The sequence below is a fragment of the Sinohyriopsis cumingii genome, chromosome 1 (assembly GCF_028554795.1).
Source record: "Sinohyriopsis cumingii isolate HCF-2022 chromosome 1, ASM2855479v2, whole genome shotgun sequence".
Taxonomy (NCBI): Eukaryota; Metazoa; Mollusca; class Bivalvia; order Unionida; family Unionidae; genus Sinohyriopsis; species Sinohyriopsis cumingii.
The window spans coordinates 128,238,458-128,255,619 of record NC_142961.1 but is presented as its reverse complement, the minus strand read 5'-3'; the positions used below and the strand labels follow the sequence as shown (position 1 = coordinate 128,255,619).

At 34.2% G+C, this 17,162-nt stretch overlaps 1 protein-coding gene across 2 annotated transcripts in view; it reads left to right on the top strand.

Moving 5' to 3' along the window:
* LOC149807844 (receptor-type tyrosine-protein phosphatase epsilon-like) overlaps positions 1-17,162 on the top strand; it is a 154,577-nt gene that overhangs the window by 16,209 nt on the left and 121,206 nt on the right. For both annotated transcript variants that reach the window (XM_089971382.1, XM_089971380.1), the window contains exon 2: positions 17,018-17,115. In XM_089971382.1, the coding sequence (XP_089827508.1) occupies positions 17,028-17,115 (88 nt within the window). In that variant the 5' untranslated portion in view covers positions 17,018-17,027. The remainder of the gene's footprint in view (positions 1-17,017; positions 17,116-17,162) is intronic.

Sequence of the window (17,162 nt, the reverse complement as noted above, 5' to 3'; positions counted from 1 at the left end):
GGCTACCCCAATACTCTAGAAAAGAAATAACAATCAATGTGCCAATGTGTGTAGGTAGAGTAGTGTGAATATAAACACTAACTCTTTTTTATAGTGTGAGGGTATGTGTTTGTGTGTTTGTGTTTGTAACATCTCACGTACGTTGATGTGGATAGTAGATTAAGATCATGTTTGTTTTGGCTGCTTGAGGTGTGAGGAGAGTAGATTTGGGGGGTTTGATTGAATTGCTTTGCGTATGTGAATAGTATATTGGAGTGATTCATGAAAAAATTTTTTAGAATAGGAATGGGTAGTATAAAAAAGTGAGTGAGTGTTTCTTTTAGGTCCGCGCGTTGTTTTTTGGTCATGATCTAGGTAAGATCAATTTTATGTTTTTTAGGGGGATGTTTTCTTTCACGTCCGCAGGTTTAGTATAAATTGAAACTCGTTCGGCAGTCCAGCTACCCTTGTTGATTGATCAACACCGGAATGAACACGAGACTGGCGAAACTGTTGGAACTTCATGTGCATCTGGAATATGCCAGGCGCCTGTTGAACGAACTGGCCGCGGAGGCCATTGTGGAAGAAGGAAGGATGAGAGAGGAGGAGGAAAGAAGAAATAAAGAAGAGGAGGAGAGAAGATACAAAGAAGAGGAGGAAAGAAGATACAAAGAAGAGGAGAGAAGATACAAAGAAGAGGAGGAGAGAAGATACAAAGAAGAGGAGGAGGCAAAGGAGAAAAGAAGAAGAAATTTCAGAATCCCAGAAACCGAAAATTGGGATTCTGAAGCCACATATCCTGCCTCTGCTCTCTCCCCCCAAAAAGTAAAAAGCAACTGGGGAACAAGATGTGTATGTGGCGCCAGGCCTGGAAGGTGCCACCATTAACCAGGTGTCCATGAGGTTCCAAAAAAAACAGCCCTTTTCAGGGCTACCCAATACTCTAGAAAAGAAATAACCATCAATTTGCCAATGTGTGTGTGTGTGTGTGTGTGTGTGTGTGTGTGTGTGTGTGTGTGTGTGTGTAGGTAGAGTAGTGTGAATATAAACACTAACTCTTTTTTCATAGTGCGAGTGTATGTGTTTGTGTGTTTGTGTTTGTAACTGCTCACGTAAGTTTGTGTGAATGGTAGATTATGGGTTTCTTTATTGTTTCTTAGCGTATGTGAAGAGTATAGTTTGGGTTTTGTAACCGCTCACGTACGATTGTGTGGATAGTAGATTATGGATTTTGTTTATTGTTTCTTAGCGTATGTGGAGAGTATAGTTTGAGTTTTGTAACCGCTCACGTACGATTGTGTGGATAGTAGATTATGGATTTTGTTTTAATGATTTGCGTGTGTAAATAGTAGATTTGGGGTTTGTTTATTGTTGCTTCACTTATGTGGATAGTATATTATATGAAATGAGAAAAGTAGGGGATGTTTTCCTTCACGTTCGCGCGTTGTTTGGACATGATCTAGGTAAGATCAATTTTATGTCTTGGGGTATGTTTTCCTTCACGTCCGCGCTTTTCGTATAAAAACCCAGAGTTTTCGTCGTTCAAACCATTCTACAAAGAAGATGGCTTCAAACCACCTTGACAAAATGCAAAAATTACAAGACGTTTTAGACAATTTAGGAATAATGGAGCAGATGTTAGTGAGACTCAATGAAGACCACTATTCCTATAGTCCCCATCGACTAAAGATGGAAATTAATAACTTAAGAAAAGTAAAGGACATAAGTGATGTCATGAAAGAGATAAAGGAGGAGAAGGAGGATGAAGAGGAAAGGATAAGAATACGAAAATGGAATGAAAAAATTGAAAAAGAAGAAGAAAATGAGAAGAGGAAGAAAGAAGAGGCGGAAGAGAAGAAGAAAGAAGATGAGGAGAAAAAAAGAAGAAAAAGAGTGTAGGAGAGAAAATAAGAAGTTGGTGGAGAAAAAGAAGAAATTAGAAGCAGAATAAGAAGAAGAAAAACCAAAGGCCATTTTCAGGGCCACCCATATTTCTCAAAAAGAGAATGACTTTTCAATTGCCTACCCCTTTTTTAAATTTAAATTTAAATTTAAATTTAAAAAAAAATTTTTTAAAAAAAATCCCATGTTCAATTCCCCTTGTCCCTAAAGTAGTTTTTTTTTCTAACATGTTCAATTCCCCTTTGTCCCTAGACAAACCCAAACTCTATTCCCATGTTCAATTCCCCTTGTCCCTAGACAGACCCAAACTCTATTCCCCATGTTCAATTGCCTTTGTCCCTAGAATCGATATTTTTTTTTTCCATTGTTCGAATGCCTTTGTCGCTAATCTCAATATTTCCTTTTTTTTTCCTTTCTCCAATGTTAAATTCCATTGTCGCTAATCTTACCCAGGGTTTTTTGCCCATGTTAAATTTCCATTGTCGCTAATCTTACCCAGGGTGGTTAATGTTAATTTCCATTGTCGCTAATCTTACCCAGGGGGTGTTTTTAATGCTAATTCCCATTGTCGCTAATCTCACCCCTTATACTACTGGCGAACGCCTTAGACTATTTGACCAGGCAAGGTCCTTTAGATATTTAGAAAACTCCGTTTCAATAGACTGCTAAAACCCTCTTTATATTGTATTCTAGTAAAAACAGCCCACCTTTTTACTTAAAAGGTAATAGTTAGAATACAGTTTTTAGAAGAAACAATTGAAGTAGAATTACTAATCGTATATGTTGCTTTCAATTATTCATATTCGCTTTCAGTTATGTTAATACAACATATAATGTTATTCAGTGTGTTAGCTCATTGAATAGGTTATATGAGAGATTATATTTGCACCAGCACATGGCCTAATATGTACATAAATGCATTAGTCTGCCAGTCGTTCAACAAGTTAATATTTAAATTTCCTACCACACTGAGCTATTAAATTTCAATTATTTCTCAAGTGTTCAACTTGGATATGTAATAATGTATGACCTGTGTAAGAATGCATGTCACTACGATAACGACGAATGAAGAAGCAAGTTTACAATGTATGTTATCTATTTACATCATGAATGTTCAAACATGAATAAAATGTATCAATTTCCTCTTACAGTTTAATTAATTCTTAGCTTAGTTATTCTTAATTATTTTGTATGGTTTAGATCACTTCTGGTTAAAATGCATAGGATTGAGTTACAACATATGTATAAGTAGAACTTACATTGAATGCCTTCTAATATAAGCACAATAAGAACTAAATGTTTGAATTATTTAAGATACATGCATTATAAAGCACTTTTTTAAAATTGGTGATGTTCTTTTAAAATAAATACAAAAATATTTTTAAAATGGTACCAATATGTTGTATAAATTACAAATAATGAACAAAATTCTTCTAACCTTTGACAAACTGATTCAAAGTTTACCTTCATACAGATCCGCAACAAGTTTTTCTTAAGCTGCATTTTCATCTGTCATTTGAATAAATGTCTCCTGATGATGTTTTCTTTGTTGAGCTCTGGTGGCCATGTTAAGAACAGGCGGTATCTTTGTCGTTTCAATGGTGCATTATTGATCTCAGAATTGAACCGATGAGTATAACGGTGATGTCACGCTATATATTATTGCTCCGAGCATTCATCTGTTAGCATCATTTCCGTTCCTGTTAAAAACATTCAGGATTAATTTTATGATCTTTAAATTATGATGGATATGCAAAGCTTCAGGATTTAGGTACAAAGGCGCTTAAATGTATTTACATAAATTAAGACCAAGGCGAATGAGACCGTCTTAAACACACTACTTCACCGATGAGCATACATACAATTTCAGTGTTGTTTCGATCTCTTTTTTGGTCTTATCTTCACTGAGACAAGATGATACGATGTAAGCGGAAAAGATATTAGACAATGTTGCAATCTATATATTGTTTCAATATTTTACGTGAACATTTCTTATCATTTATATGGGTGCAGATATATTGTATTTTTAACTTTGGTTTATTTACTAGTTCGTGTTCCTTTGATAACATATGAATTTAATGTATTTCTTTTAAATATCTAATTGTATATCCGTATCCATCTATATATTTATCTATCCAGTCTTATCGTCTTTTATTTAACCATTTGTTTCTTTAGTTTTAACTGTTTATATACTTTAAACATGATGTATTTTCGTACTGGTCACACATAGGTAAGACATGTGTTTGGAATGGATGAGGATGATAGAACATATATGGTCAAATAACCCGACATATTCTTTCGTTTAGTGTGTTAGACAGGGTGTTTTATATCGTTCATCTGTAAGAAAAATGAAACTTTTCTATATTCATCGTGAGATGCTGAAATAACGAAATCAAGCATGATTCTATATTTATCTATCTATATATCTTTATATATATATATATATATATATATATATATATATATATATCCGTCCGTCCGTTTGTCTATCTATTTATCTATCTTTATGTTTGCCTGTATGTCTGTCTGTATATATGTCTATCTGTATATATATACGTTTATCTATCTACCTATGTATTTATCTATCTGCCTGTCTGTCGGTATGTATGCATATCTGTATATCTATCTTTCTATCTATCTAAATATCTATATATATATATATATATATATATATATATATATATATATATATATATATATATATATATATATATATATATATATATATCTACATATCTATCTGTCTATCTATCTGTCTGTTTATCTATCTATGTATCTGTATGTCTGTCTGTCTGTCTGTCTATCTATCTATCTATCTATCTATCAGTGAGCATGAATGTGATTATGATCCTTAACGTGGCAATGGCAATTGTTCAGTCATACAGCTACGATGTCTGCAGTGTGGCAATTTATAGTGATGACTAGCACTGGGGCATCATGCGCAAGACATATAGCAGCATGTCCCACCCAGTCACTTTATCATGATACCGGGCCGACAAGTCCTAACATTAACCACTTAATGCTGAGCGCCAAGCGAGGAAGCTGATATTACCATTTTTTTAAGTATTTGTTATGACTGTCTGGGTTCGAACGCGCGATTTCTCGCCTCAAGGGCAGACACTCTAGTATTTATAACAATAAACGTAATTCAGATTCAGATGAATATGTTTTAATGGTGCTGTTTGTAGTTTAGGTATTATGCCTATGATACTGCGATACAGTAAAATGATGGTGTCGCTTATTACAACAAGAACCTAATTGATGCACACGGAAAGTAAGAGAGAATTCTTATTTTGGCTTGTTTAACTGTGCATTTTAGTACATTATTGGCCATATCCTGCCGAAGAAATGGGATATAGCTGTCGTTCCCAAAGATATACTCAGGCATCCGGCTGGGGCTGTCCTGGGCAGGTCTCATACATGCGACAGTTTGATTAATAGTCCGACTCTGTACAAACTGAGATACCTCTACTCCAAGAGAGAGAGAGAGAGAGAGAGAGAGAGAGAGAGAGAGAGAGAGAGAGAGAGAGAGAGAGAGGTGGGTGGGTGGGGAATTAGATTAGATTTATTGCAAATAGATTAGATTTATTGATTCAGATAATTTATCTCTGATAAAAATAGATAGTGATAAATAGCACAAATCTTCATTTCGTTCTCGAAACAATGAACATTAATTATTGTTTAGAAATAAAGAAAATAAAATAAACATGCACACTTAAACTCATATGACCTACTATTTTTGGTATAAAGAACATATTCCATGCAAATGCGCTGTAAGAAATACACTTCGATTCTATTACAATATATCTTCAAGCTGAGACCAAGTTAGGTGTTAGTCACTTAACGTACAAATCCAGGCTATAATGTATACGTTTCTCCAGGTAATCTCTCATGACAAAAGTAGAAAAGTAATAATATGTTGTTAGATAATTTATTTAAGTAACATCATATGCTCAAGCATGAGTACTTTAACAGTATAACAATATATTCTGAATAACGGATAAATTCCCTCTTCGTCCGTGCTCAAAGCCTGAGAGTCCTAAATATCCTACCATGATCAAGTACAAACGAATTAAATATTGTATAAATTCAAATATAGGTCATAACAATAACGTTTTCAAAGAATGAAGGACGATATTTATGCAGTATTATTTTAATTTGTAAATATATTGTATTAATCTATGGATTTCCAATTATGTTTAGCTTAGTTTCTCGAAAGTGTGAAAATGAATTTTAAACAAGCGTGATATTCATTATTTATGTTATTAATGTGACTGATATAATTATTCTTACACATCTGATACAGCTTTGTGAGAAAGTCGACCAGTGCCATTTTACAAATATTGATCCACATTACAACCAGGAACTGTGATGGTGTCTCCATTTAATCAAGGATTGACAAATCTACACCTGCCCTACTCCCGTCCACGTTCACATCTGATTCGGACAAGTTCAAATTTCCAAGACACTAGCCCAATACAAGAACTTGTAATGAACGTTAGAGTATAAGATAGTAACTCTGTTTAAGCTAATTTACCGTGTGTGTCATGCGTTTTTGTGCAGTTTAATATAGATTTAACAATGTCAGTCATGTAGCTAAGATGTCTGAAGTAAAGGCAGTCTATAGTGATTGCCTAGCACTGAGCTATCATGCCTCAGACATGTAGCATCATGTCCAACCGAGTCATATCAATCTGACACCGGTCAAACCAGTCCTAACACTCAAATCTTACTGTTGAGCGCTAAGCGAGGCAGCTGCTAGTATCCTTTGAATAAATGACGTATGACTTGGCAGGGGTTCGCACCCGCCACCTCTCACATCCAAGGCGCATGTTATACCACTTAGGCCACTGGAACAGTCTAATTTACCGTGAAGGCGTTTTGTTCAGTTCCAAATGCTTTGTGTTCTGCAAGGTTTATATCTTGCGATCTCGACAAGATACATATATCAACATTTTTGTTTACCATTTATACAGAGTGCATTATTCTGCTGCATGCATGCTAGAGTTTATTTCATCTAATGAATATATCATTTATATCTTGGAGACAATGTCAAGGCCAGTCTCGCATTTGCTCATGCAGAAGACGTGATAATAAGAATGTTTGCTATTTTAAACATGTTTTGAGAAATAAAGAGTAAATATTTACATCTAACTTATCAGTTACATTGAAATAGTAATATTTGTACGTTTCGGGGACGCGCCCACTTTCATGTTCTAAACAAGTTTTGAAAAATAATGAAAAAATATTGATATCGTAATATTTGTATGCATCAGTGATTCGCCGTCTTGCATGTTTTAACTTGGCTTTTGACAGTTTGTCAGTGATTTTGAAGAATTTTAATAAAAAATGAATCTCAGTGTCTTTATGGTGTGTAGGTGTTAACTGCTAAAAGTGCAGATCATAATTTTTACATGACAGGTGTGTATGTTTGGAAAAAATGCACATGTCTGTAATAATATACCACAAGAGGATTTCGTTCATAGCGTGCTTATGTTAGGAAAATGTAGCACTCACATACTGCGTTTATGAATTTATATTTACGAAATAATTGCAGGAGACTCGTTAAAACCTGGTTGGCAAATAATTAAATTGAAAAAAAAAAATAATTGTACAGATCAGTCTTTATCTGTTTGGTAAGTTTATGCGGTATAATGAAATTACAGATAGCTTATATTATCAGATGTTACGTCCGTATTGTTTTTACATACAACATTAGACTATCCAATTGATATAAGCCTATTGACATTGTAAGGGTCCTGAACATAGACAGTTATTACACTAAATTGTATGTAAAACGTAAATGTAATAATTTGCTGCCTGTTTTAGAACATGATCCTATGGAGCAAAGCTGAATTCAAAGCTAAAGTCGTACATAGGTTTAATATTCTCGGTCAGAATGGATTATATAATACTTTAATATTAAAAACATAAATTTTTCCATTATGGTGTCCAGCGGCAATTTATCACTTTTGTTTGATGATATAAAGTCATTTGGGCGCTCATAGTCATGGCATTGGAAAGAATACTTTCAGCACACATTTTGTGATTACAAAAATGAATGAGCAGCGGTTTTAGCAATAAAGATAGCAAAACACCGACCGGAAATGATATCACCTATTTAGGGTGTCTTCAGAAAGTGTATTTTTATTTGAAAGCGCTAACTGGTGGGCACCTAATTATTAATTACTTTTAGTTTTAAAAACTTTTGCATATGCATTCATAAATTTTAAATCGAACTTTTAAATCTGACAAAAAAAAAGATTAACGCAAACATTGAAATTTTGTGGATAATAAAGTAATAGCCACGGAGTAACATTAGCATAATGGAGACTAAAATAAATTCTAAAATTACAAAATGAACACGGCATTTAGCGAATACTAAAGAAAACCTAGAACATCTTGCCATATTGCAAAATCCACAAGTGCGATTAATAGGACACGACTTTCAGCAAATATTATAAAAGATACTAAATATTATATTAAAATATATCGTCTGTTCTTATAGTTCTATTCCAGTTCTGAACCTGACAACAAATTTAGCTTAGCCTGAAAAGAAAACTCAGAAATATTGAATTATGATGGTCGAGACTAAAGGTGATACTAACGTTAAGAAACGTAAACTGAATCTACATGAAATGAAAAAAAAATCAGAACAAAGGCTTGAACTGAAACCCATCATAAATTCCCGAGACTGAAACTAACTTTATTGGAGACTTCAGTCACTCGAATATTATGTCGAAATATATGACCTATAACTACATATATTACGAAGGTGACACGAAATTTAGTACAATCTAAACAGTATATTTGAGGACAATGGACGGGATCAAATTGATACTACTATTACTAAACAAACTTTGAATTTAGCTGAGACCATACTATCCGGAACAAATGATAACACTATTCAATGAATTTAAATTGAAATATTAAAATAAAGTAACAATAATAATATAGAGCTGCGCAAAAAGTAAATTAAAAGAGAGAGAGAGAGATAGAGTAATTTAGAAATATTGAACACTGAAAAAAAAATGAAAAACAAAACAATAGTAGTAACATTGCAAAGGAAATAAAAATGAACTTTTACGAAGTATTTTTAATAAAAGAGAAAATACAAGATGCACGAAAATAACATTGTTGTATAAAGATGAAATATAAATAAAGAACTTTAAAGAGTAAGATCTTGCATTGAGTCAAATCGTAGGAATACGTATTTTTCCAGCTTCGTTTTCAACTTGTTTGCCATTATATGATATTTGTGATGTTTGTTTTGATTCAATTGGTGTCTCTTTTAAAGTCTTTCGAAATCCTGCGCCTGGTAAAGCTGTGTCGTTGGCATTATCAACTTGTTTTCAATATATGCAATTTAGCTGCAACATTACGCAATATGAAAAATGGCAATGCCTATTGATGGCTGTTATCGCTATCTATGATTGAATGTTTTGCCATGATATAATTCAGGACCAAATATCGGAAGTGATATTCATAAGGTATGTTGAGTGACGTTCAAATGTACCACATACCCATTTAATCGTACATGCCAGACAAGGCATTCGATACAGCTGGTCAGTCCCTGTTTCCATATCATACACCCAGATTCGAACAATGTAGGTTTCTTCTTTGACGCACGAACGTATATATCTCAGACGCAGTCAATCGAACTTCTATAAGTCCCATTTCGTTTTAAATATCACTCATACAGTGAAGCTAAAATATTTAAAGAGCCTGAAGAGTGGGTATGTAATAAATACTAATCCGCATTCGTGTTTTCTTCTGTGTCGTTGAAACAATTCGTTTGTTATGGCGCATGTATAAGCCCATACGTATCCTTTATGGCTTGCCAATTCTTTTCGATAAATCAGAACAAAACAAGTACAATTGTGCCTTTGTACTGAATATGATCGTGGTCAATCAAAATAAAAGTAGGTAGATTCCCAATATTTTACTTGTCAACATTTTCCCATGGAAAATTCAACGCACTTGTGAATCCTTCATTTCCATCTATGTAGGGGCTATGCATTATTGTACTCTTTTCGACTCACGCGATTTTATGACCACATTTAAAATTACAAGACCCTCTTTTTCCAATCTACATATTGAACATGCTTTACGTTTATTCCAGATGGCATATTTTGATAAATTTATGAACTAAATTCGAGCCAATATCCTAGATTACGCATGACGCCGAAGAAAATGTACGCAGGCCAAGTAAAGATAAGATCATCTGAGCCTCCATTGACGTAAATTGTAAATTTATCTCCTACTCCGCTAAGATTAGTTTGGTCGCATATGTTCGTCAAAACAAGCGGATTCGATCATTCTAAAGAACGTGAGATTTTATGATATAAAGTTTTTTCATCTATTATCGTGTCACATGATTTCCGTGGATTAGGATTGTGCCTACCAGGAAGTTAAGTTTAAGCAAGGTCAATTGCATTGCAAGGCTTAAAACAGAACAGAAAGACGTGACAGTGTTATTTAATGGCAGTATGAGTTAAGTTGATCATATACCATGGTTTGACGATATATCTGTTTGGACCACCATGCATAATGACATTCTACCTTTTTGACAAAAGGATTTAACTCAGTATAATATTAATCTTTACTAAGATGATGAAATTGTTTTTTTTTCTCCCTGCCATTTATTTTGTCCATAATGTTTACGGTGTAAATGGATGCCCAGGGGTTTATATCAGGAAATCTGGCAGGTGCTATTTTATATTTTCTAAGATTGTTCTCTAATGCTTAAAATCAGAAAGTGTGATGCCAAGTGAGACAAAAAGTGTAAGTGTACAACACACTGCTAATGTATTATGATTCCATTTTTTTACATAAGGTACTATGCATATTGAGCATTTTGATCTTTGGATTTGTGGGTTTTAACGCCATTTCTCATCACATGATAGGATAGTTACGGCGGCCAGTATTTTTGTCGGATAAAGACCATGAGAGCACCCGAAAAATAACAACCGATCACCGTGCAACTACGGGAAAGCTTTCTCATTTTCAGTGTTGGTCGAGCCTTGATTAAAAGCAGTCTAAATATCTGAGTGATCTGTAGAGGCGAGCGCAGCACACCATTCAACCACTCAGGGACCCTTTGATACTTAGATAACACCCTCTCCATAGAAAGCTGTGGAAGCAGGACTTTATGTCTTAGTATTAATGCTTTTTCACATGTAGTTTTTTAAGTTGTCTTTAAACTTGTTTCAAACGTTTTTAAAACAAATAACCCCAAACGTTATTTAGAAAAGAACATTGCGCCGCTCTACTTACAACTAATAAACAAAACGTTTCTAACATTTGGCAATATGATTTAAAATTTGCGTACGTACAAGTCAGGGACGCCATTTACCTTACGTTGCACTGTCATATATCATTGAAATCAACATTTTCCCTAGATTATGTTATGTCTTGAACAATGATGGCAGTGTTAAGAACATTAGGTGTCCTCTCAGTTTGTGTTTCATGTTATGTCCAAATTGTACAGATGTTTGTACCGGTGATGTAAAGCCATATATGAATGGTCTGACAATTTTGATGTTAATATTAGTTCCAGATCTGTTGGAAAGTTAATGATCAATTTTTATATTTCAAATTATTATTTATATTTAAACCTTTAGGTTTTATGCATAAAGACGTCTTGTTATCTCTGTATTATTTATATTTCTCAGCAGCTTTTTAATATTTATGCAAACACATAATATAATTTTCGGTTTATATCCTATTTTGTTTATCTTGAATTTTAACATACATTGACTGTCATTCATTGCTATATTCTATTTGCATTTTCACCTGCCTAACTATATGCATTTTAATCAATTTGGTATCATAGTCTTTCGTTTGTCCACTTGTTTCTATTTTTATTCCTTTTTTGTTTAGAACATGATGTATTTTCGCACTGGTCACATATGGCTAAGAAACATATTTGGATTGGAGAAGGATTGTAGAATATGTATGGTCAAATACTCACTGATAATAAACCGGCATAGTGTTTCAATTGTTCACTATAACCTTCACCAGTACAAAAATAAAAATAGCTTATATCTGTCGAGAAAGGAAGGACTTAGGAAAATTGAAGAATGAATATCTCTATACATTTTTCCTTCATAAGGTTGTTATAGTACTTACTGCAACCAGCTGTATTCAGCTTCATTTGAACAGGTCTGGATGGTGCTGGGATTGATTTAGGTATTATACTTTTAATATTGCCATGCAGTGAAATTATATTGTGGATTAACACAACTACCACTATTTTTAAGAACAGTGATAGTGAGATAGAGTTCTTGTCAAACCAAACGAACACAAAAGAGATTGACATACACACGCAAATAGGGAATATCATTACACAGATAAGAAATGAAGGGGGAAAATGCAAACACTGCGCAAGAAAACTCTGAACAAATGATAGCACAACAAGTATTGGATGTTGGAAATATGGGGGAACATGCAAAACCTCTGCAAGCAAGCTCTGAACAAGTGTCTGCACAACAAGCATTATACCATGCAAACATGGACAACTCCCAGATAAATCCTGAGTGGGCTAATTGTCTTAGTCCTAACAAAACGGGGATAATGCAGAACCCGTGAAAGTTGGTAACAGGTTTGCCCTCCTACAGGAGGAGGAAGCCCCCCTCCAGGAGGAAGAAGAGGAGGAAGAGGGAGAGAAGACAGACCTATCAGGCGTGTCTCTCTTAACCTTTTCAACACCACTGCCAAATAAAACACTCAAAAAGAGGAAAGCCTTGTCAGGATCTCCTTCGTCACAAGAGGGCACTTTTGATGACACTGGGAATGACACCCCGAAAACGGCACACGACAAAACTGAGGCAAAAATGTTAAAAATTTAAACTCAAAAAAAGAAACGGTTGGAACACATAAATGAATCGGACAAACAAAGTGAAGACGGAAACACAACGGACGAAAGCGATAACAGTGGAGAAGACAGTATAGACTTTGAGACAGGCCCTGAATATGACAGCGTATCGGACGGCACAAAACGAACCGACAATATGGAAACAGAAACGGAAACGGAAATGTACACTGAATATACGATTGACCGAACAAACAAAACCAAAGAAGAATCGATAGATACACCAACAGACAGTACAATAGGGGGAAACCCAGTTCCCATCCCCTACAATAATCTCAAATTAATGAAATAAAATAAATATATTACCAGCAACGTAAATACAACCAAGAAAAGCGGCAACCTGGAGAGAAGATAAAAATGGAGGAAAACAATTTCCGTTTATTGTCCATAAATGTAAAAGGGATTAATAAGGATACAATTTTAAAGTTAAGTAATAAAACAAACTATGATATAGTATTCTTACAAGAATCCCATAATGGTTTTACAAAAGAGCTTATCTTATTATGTGAAGATAAGAAGAATGAAAGTTTACTATTAAATGATTTTAAAGGGAAACCCACAAGGTGGGGGGGGGGTAGCCACATTAATAAAAGAAACAAAAATGGGGTTAAATGGGAAAGAAAAAAGGAGGGGGATCTTTTCAAAGGAGGTTATTACATGTAGTAATTGAAGGTACGCATCTCGTTAATGTTTATATACCAGCTAATAAATACAAAAAGCAGCAATGTTTAGAAAAAATTATCCAAATATCTAGAGAAATACACAATGGAGGATCTAATTTTAAGGGGAGATCTAAATTGGGTAGGGGACAGTATTGATAGAATAGGACTTTTAACTACAAATGATATAAGATTCAAAACCTGAAATGGAAAATTTGATGAAGAACCACACATTTATAAACATTTATAGACAACTAAATATGCCTGGAAGAGATTTCACTTATGAATATAAAAAAGAAAAGGGGAGCAGACTGGACAAATTTCTATGCACACATTTTGGGGAAAAAAAATATACAAAGAAGAAGTTATTATAGATTTCAAAGTATCCGACCATAAACTAATTTATTTGGAATTAGGGAATAAAAATAAAATTAAATGGGGTAGGGGAAGTTGGAAACTGAATAATAAAATATTAGATAAACAAGAATTTGTTAGAGAAATAAGGGAGGATATTCAAAATTTTATAAATAAAGAGAATAAAGATATCATTGAAGAGTGGGACATTTTAAAGGAAAACTTTAAGAATTAAGCAATTAAATTTGCGAAAATAAGGGTAGCAAAAATTAAAATGAAAAAGAAGCGATAGAGTACTTGTTAAATAAGGATGATGCATCAGGAACAAAAAACATTTAAAAGAGAGACTAAATAAATTAATAAAAGAAGAACAGAAATGAAGAGAAATCAGAACAGGAAAATTTACTGAAATATATAAGAAGGCAGATGGACTATATAAAAGGGACGAGATAAGGGGGGCGGGTATGTTTGGAGATTTTAAAATTAGACAATAATGAGAAAACAACAGATAAAAATAAAAAAGAGTTTATACAAACTTATACAAATCCCAAGAGATAGATAATACTACAATAGATGAATACATACAAGAAATTGAATGCGAAATGATATCACCAGAACATAAGAACTTATGTGAGGATTTGATCTCGATAAACGAAATTATAAATAAAATTAAAAACCTATATAAAAGGGAATCACCAGGTAGAGATCGACTCACCGCGGAATTCCACATGAAGTTCTGCGGCGAGTTGTCGCCCATTTTATAATGGTTGTATGACAAAATTTTATTAAGGAATAATACAATGACAAATAGCACGAGGGAAGGGATAATTACACTGATATACAAAGGGAAGGGAGATATGGAGGATTTAAAGAATTGGAGGCCCATCTCCCTCCTAAATACAGATTACAAGATTTTAAGTAAGATATTAGCAAAACGTATTAGAAAGGGAATGGACAAAATAATTAATATAAACCAATAATGCATGGAAAAAGGGAGGGATATTCAAAATAGCATATTAAGTATTAGGACAATAATAGATTATATCAATGATTCTGGCCAATTGGTTTGGGTTCTCTATGAGGAATAGGAAAGAAATATACCAAAACAACAAATTAATTAAAAAATGAGAAATCCCCAGAAAATTTAGGAGCATTAAAGAATTTTTACAAAAATATGGAGACTATAAAGAATCGTGGAATGTGAATGAAAAACTTACTTATAAATGGATAAGGAGGGTAGTAACTAGCAAAATTAAAAGTAAGGTGGAGCAAGACCATATCTATGTAAACTGGGACAGAGCATGGGGGCAGTGAGTGAAACAAAGCTCCCTCAAAATGCAATGCATCTGCTCTAAATGAGACGGCGTATGGTGAGAGTACCGCCAAAATGTCCACTGTGTAAGAATGCCATTTTTAGCAAAATTCACACAATGATTTAATGTGAAAAAGGAAGACAAAAATTAAAAATTATAACTGAAATAAGCAAAAACCACAATTATAAAAAAACAGAACATTTTGTATCTAGTTGGCAACTTTGAAAAGAAAACTCTATACCAGATCACTAAGTATATATTAGATACGATGATAGCATGTGGCCAAATCATTGTGATTGGAAGGGACTGAGTACTGTATGTGAAGAGAAGGGTGAGGAGAGAAGGGCCCTGGAATATCATCCACAAAGGGTAGATAACCGCAAGCGGCCCATGGCCCTCATACTCACCCACCCCCGGCCTAGAACCTACAACGATCAGTCAGATCCAAATTCCAATACATACTCTAAATAAACTTATATTAGGATTACTTGACTTAAAAATTAGAGGTGAGGGACCGGGGACCTACATGGGGAAAGTACGAGACAAGGACGTTATGGGGCTACGTCACAAGGCGCTACACGAAGTGGACAGGCCCATGGAAGAGCTTGGAAAAACACCCCTTTTAGAAAACTTAGCATTCACACAGAAATTCAAGGGTTAAGAATATAGGACATAAGGTTATCACCTACTCCACATTTCTTTCTTCCTTCTCATCTCTACCGCTCCCGCACTGTATAGTTTCTACACCCCCAAACGGGATATTTAAAAAAAAATTGTTTTAAAATTTGATTATTTAATTAAATAAGAGACCGTCTGCTCGTGCTGGGAGAAGTACAACAAACAAATAAAGTATAGACCCTGGTTCGCGCACAGCTGGCCTCATTCGTAACTAGTGCGAGAAAAGACACAAATGATCACACAGATGAAACACTAGGAATTACATCTTTTTTTTAAAATTATCACACCTTTTACTCGCCAAAATTCAAAATAGAAAATAAAAATAATTTTTTCAAATCAAACATCATTGGAGATTATATCCAAGAAATATATAACAGGACAACTGGATGTTTAAATTTGATTTCCGCATGCTGTCCCCACACAAAAGCGATATAGCATACACCCATTATAGCATATACACATAACACACATGGGACACAGGCGACCCCTAGCAGGGGGCAATTACAAAACTAGGGGAGGAATTCCGAGCAAGGTGTTTAAAACCTAGCTCGAATGAACAACCCTATAGACTACACTGGGGAATTTTAAAATACACCAGCAAAAATTCTAAATTTTTGTTTAAAATTATTTTATAAAATAAATAAACAACACATCTATGGAGGATACATATACACATAAAACACCTTTTATTTTTTCTAAACTTGGTGGGGGGACAGCTGTCTCGTGCCCCCGCCCTCCCCCCCCCCCCAAAAAAAGGAGTAGAGCCATATTGCAACGTAGAACGGTAGGGGTGTATATAAAGTCGACGAGATTGACAATTAATGCATTACAATATCCCATGTATTTGTTTTAATATTAGTCCGCAGATGAACTTACTGATGTGTTTAGATATAATTTGAGAGCCAACGTTTCTTTGGATTATTGACTGGAATTAACAAAGTGCTAATATGACTAGAATAAAATAACATTTCGTGATTACTGTGAATTCGTTTAAATGAGTTTTAGACAATGCCATTGTGACATAAGACTGTTGGTACTTTAGCACATTCACGACCACTGGTTCATCAGCACATTCTGAATGTAGAATTAATTCGGAACACTGAATTTTCTTGCATAATTTGTGGACATATTTCTAGGATTAGTTTGGATTAATTTATAATAGTGTAAGTTTCTCCGTTATGTTCATTTTATAACTTAAATAATTAAATTACGTGTTAAGTGTTAGTATTATATTTCACTATTTTATTCATACATTGTAGGTTTTCACCCATGAAGACGCCTGCTTTTAAAAGCTATCTTCTTATTCTGGCAATCTGCTCATCAGCTATCGTCAGATGCCTGTACGAACCATATGGAGGTAAAGTGAATACAGAACATTATAATACTGTAATGTGTTTTAGAAAT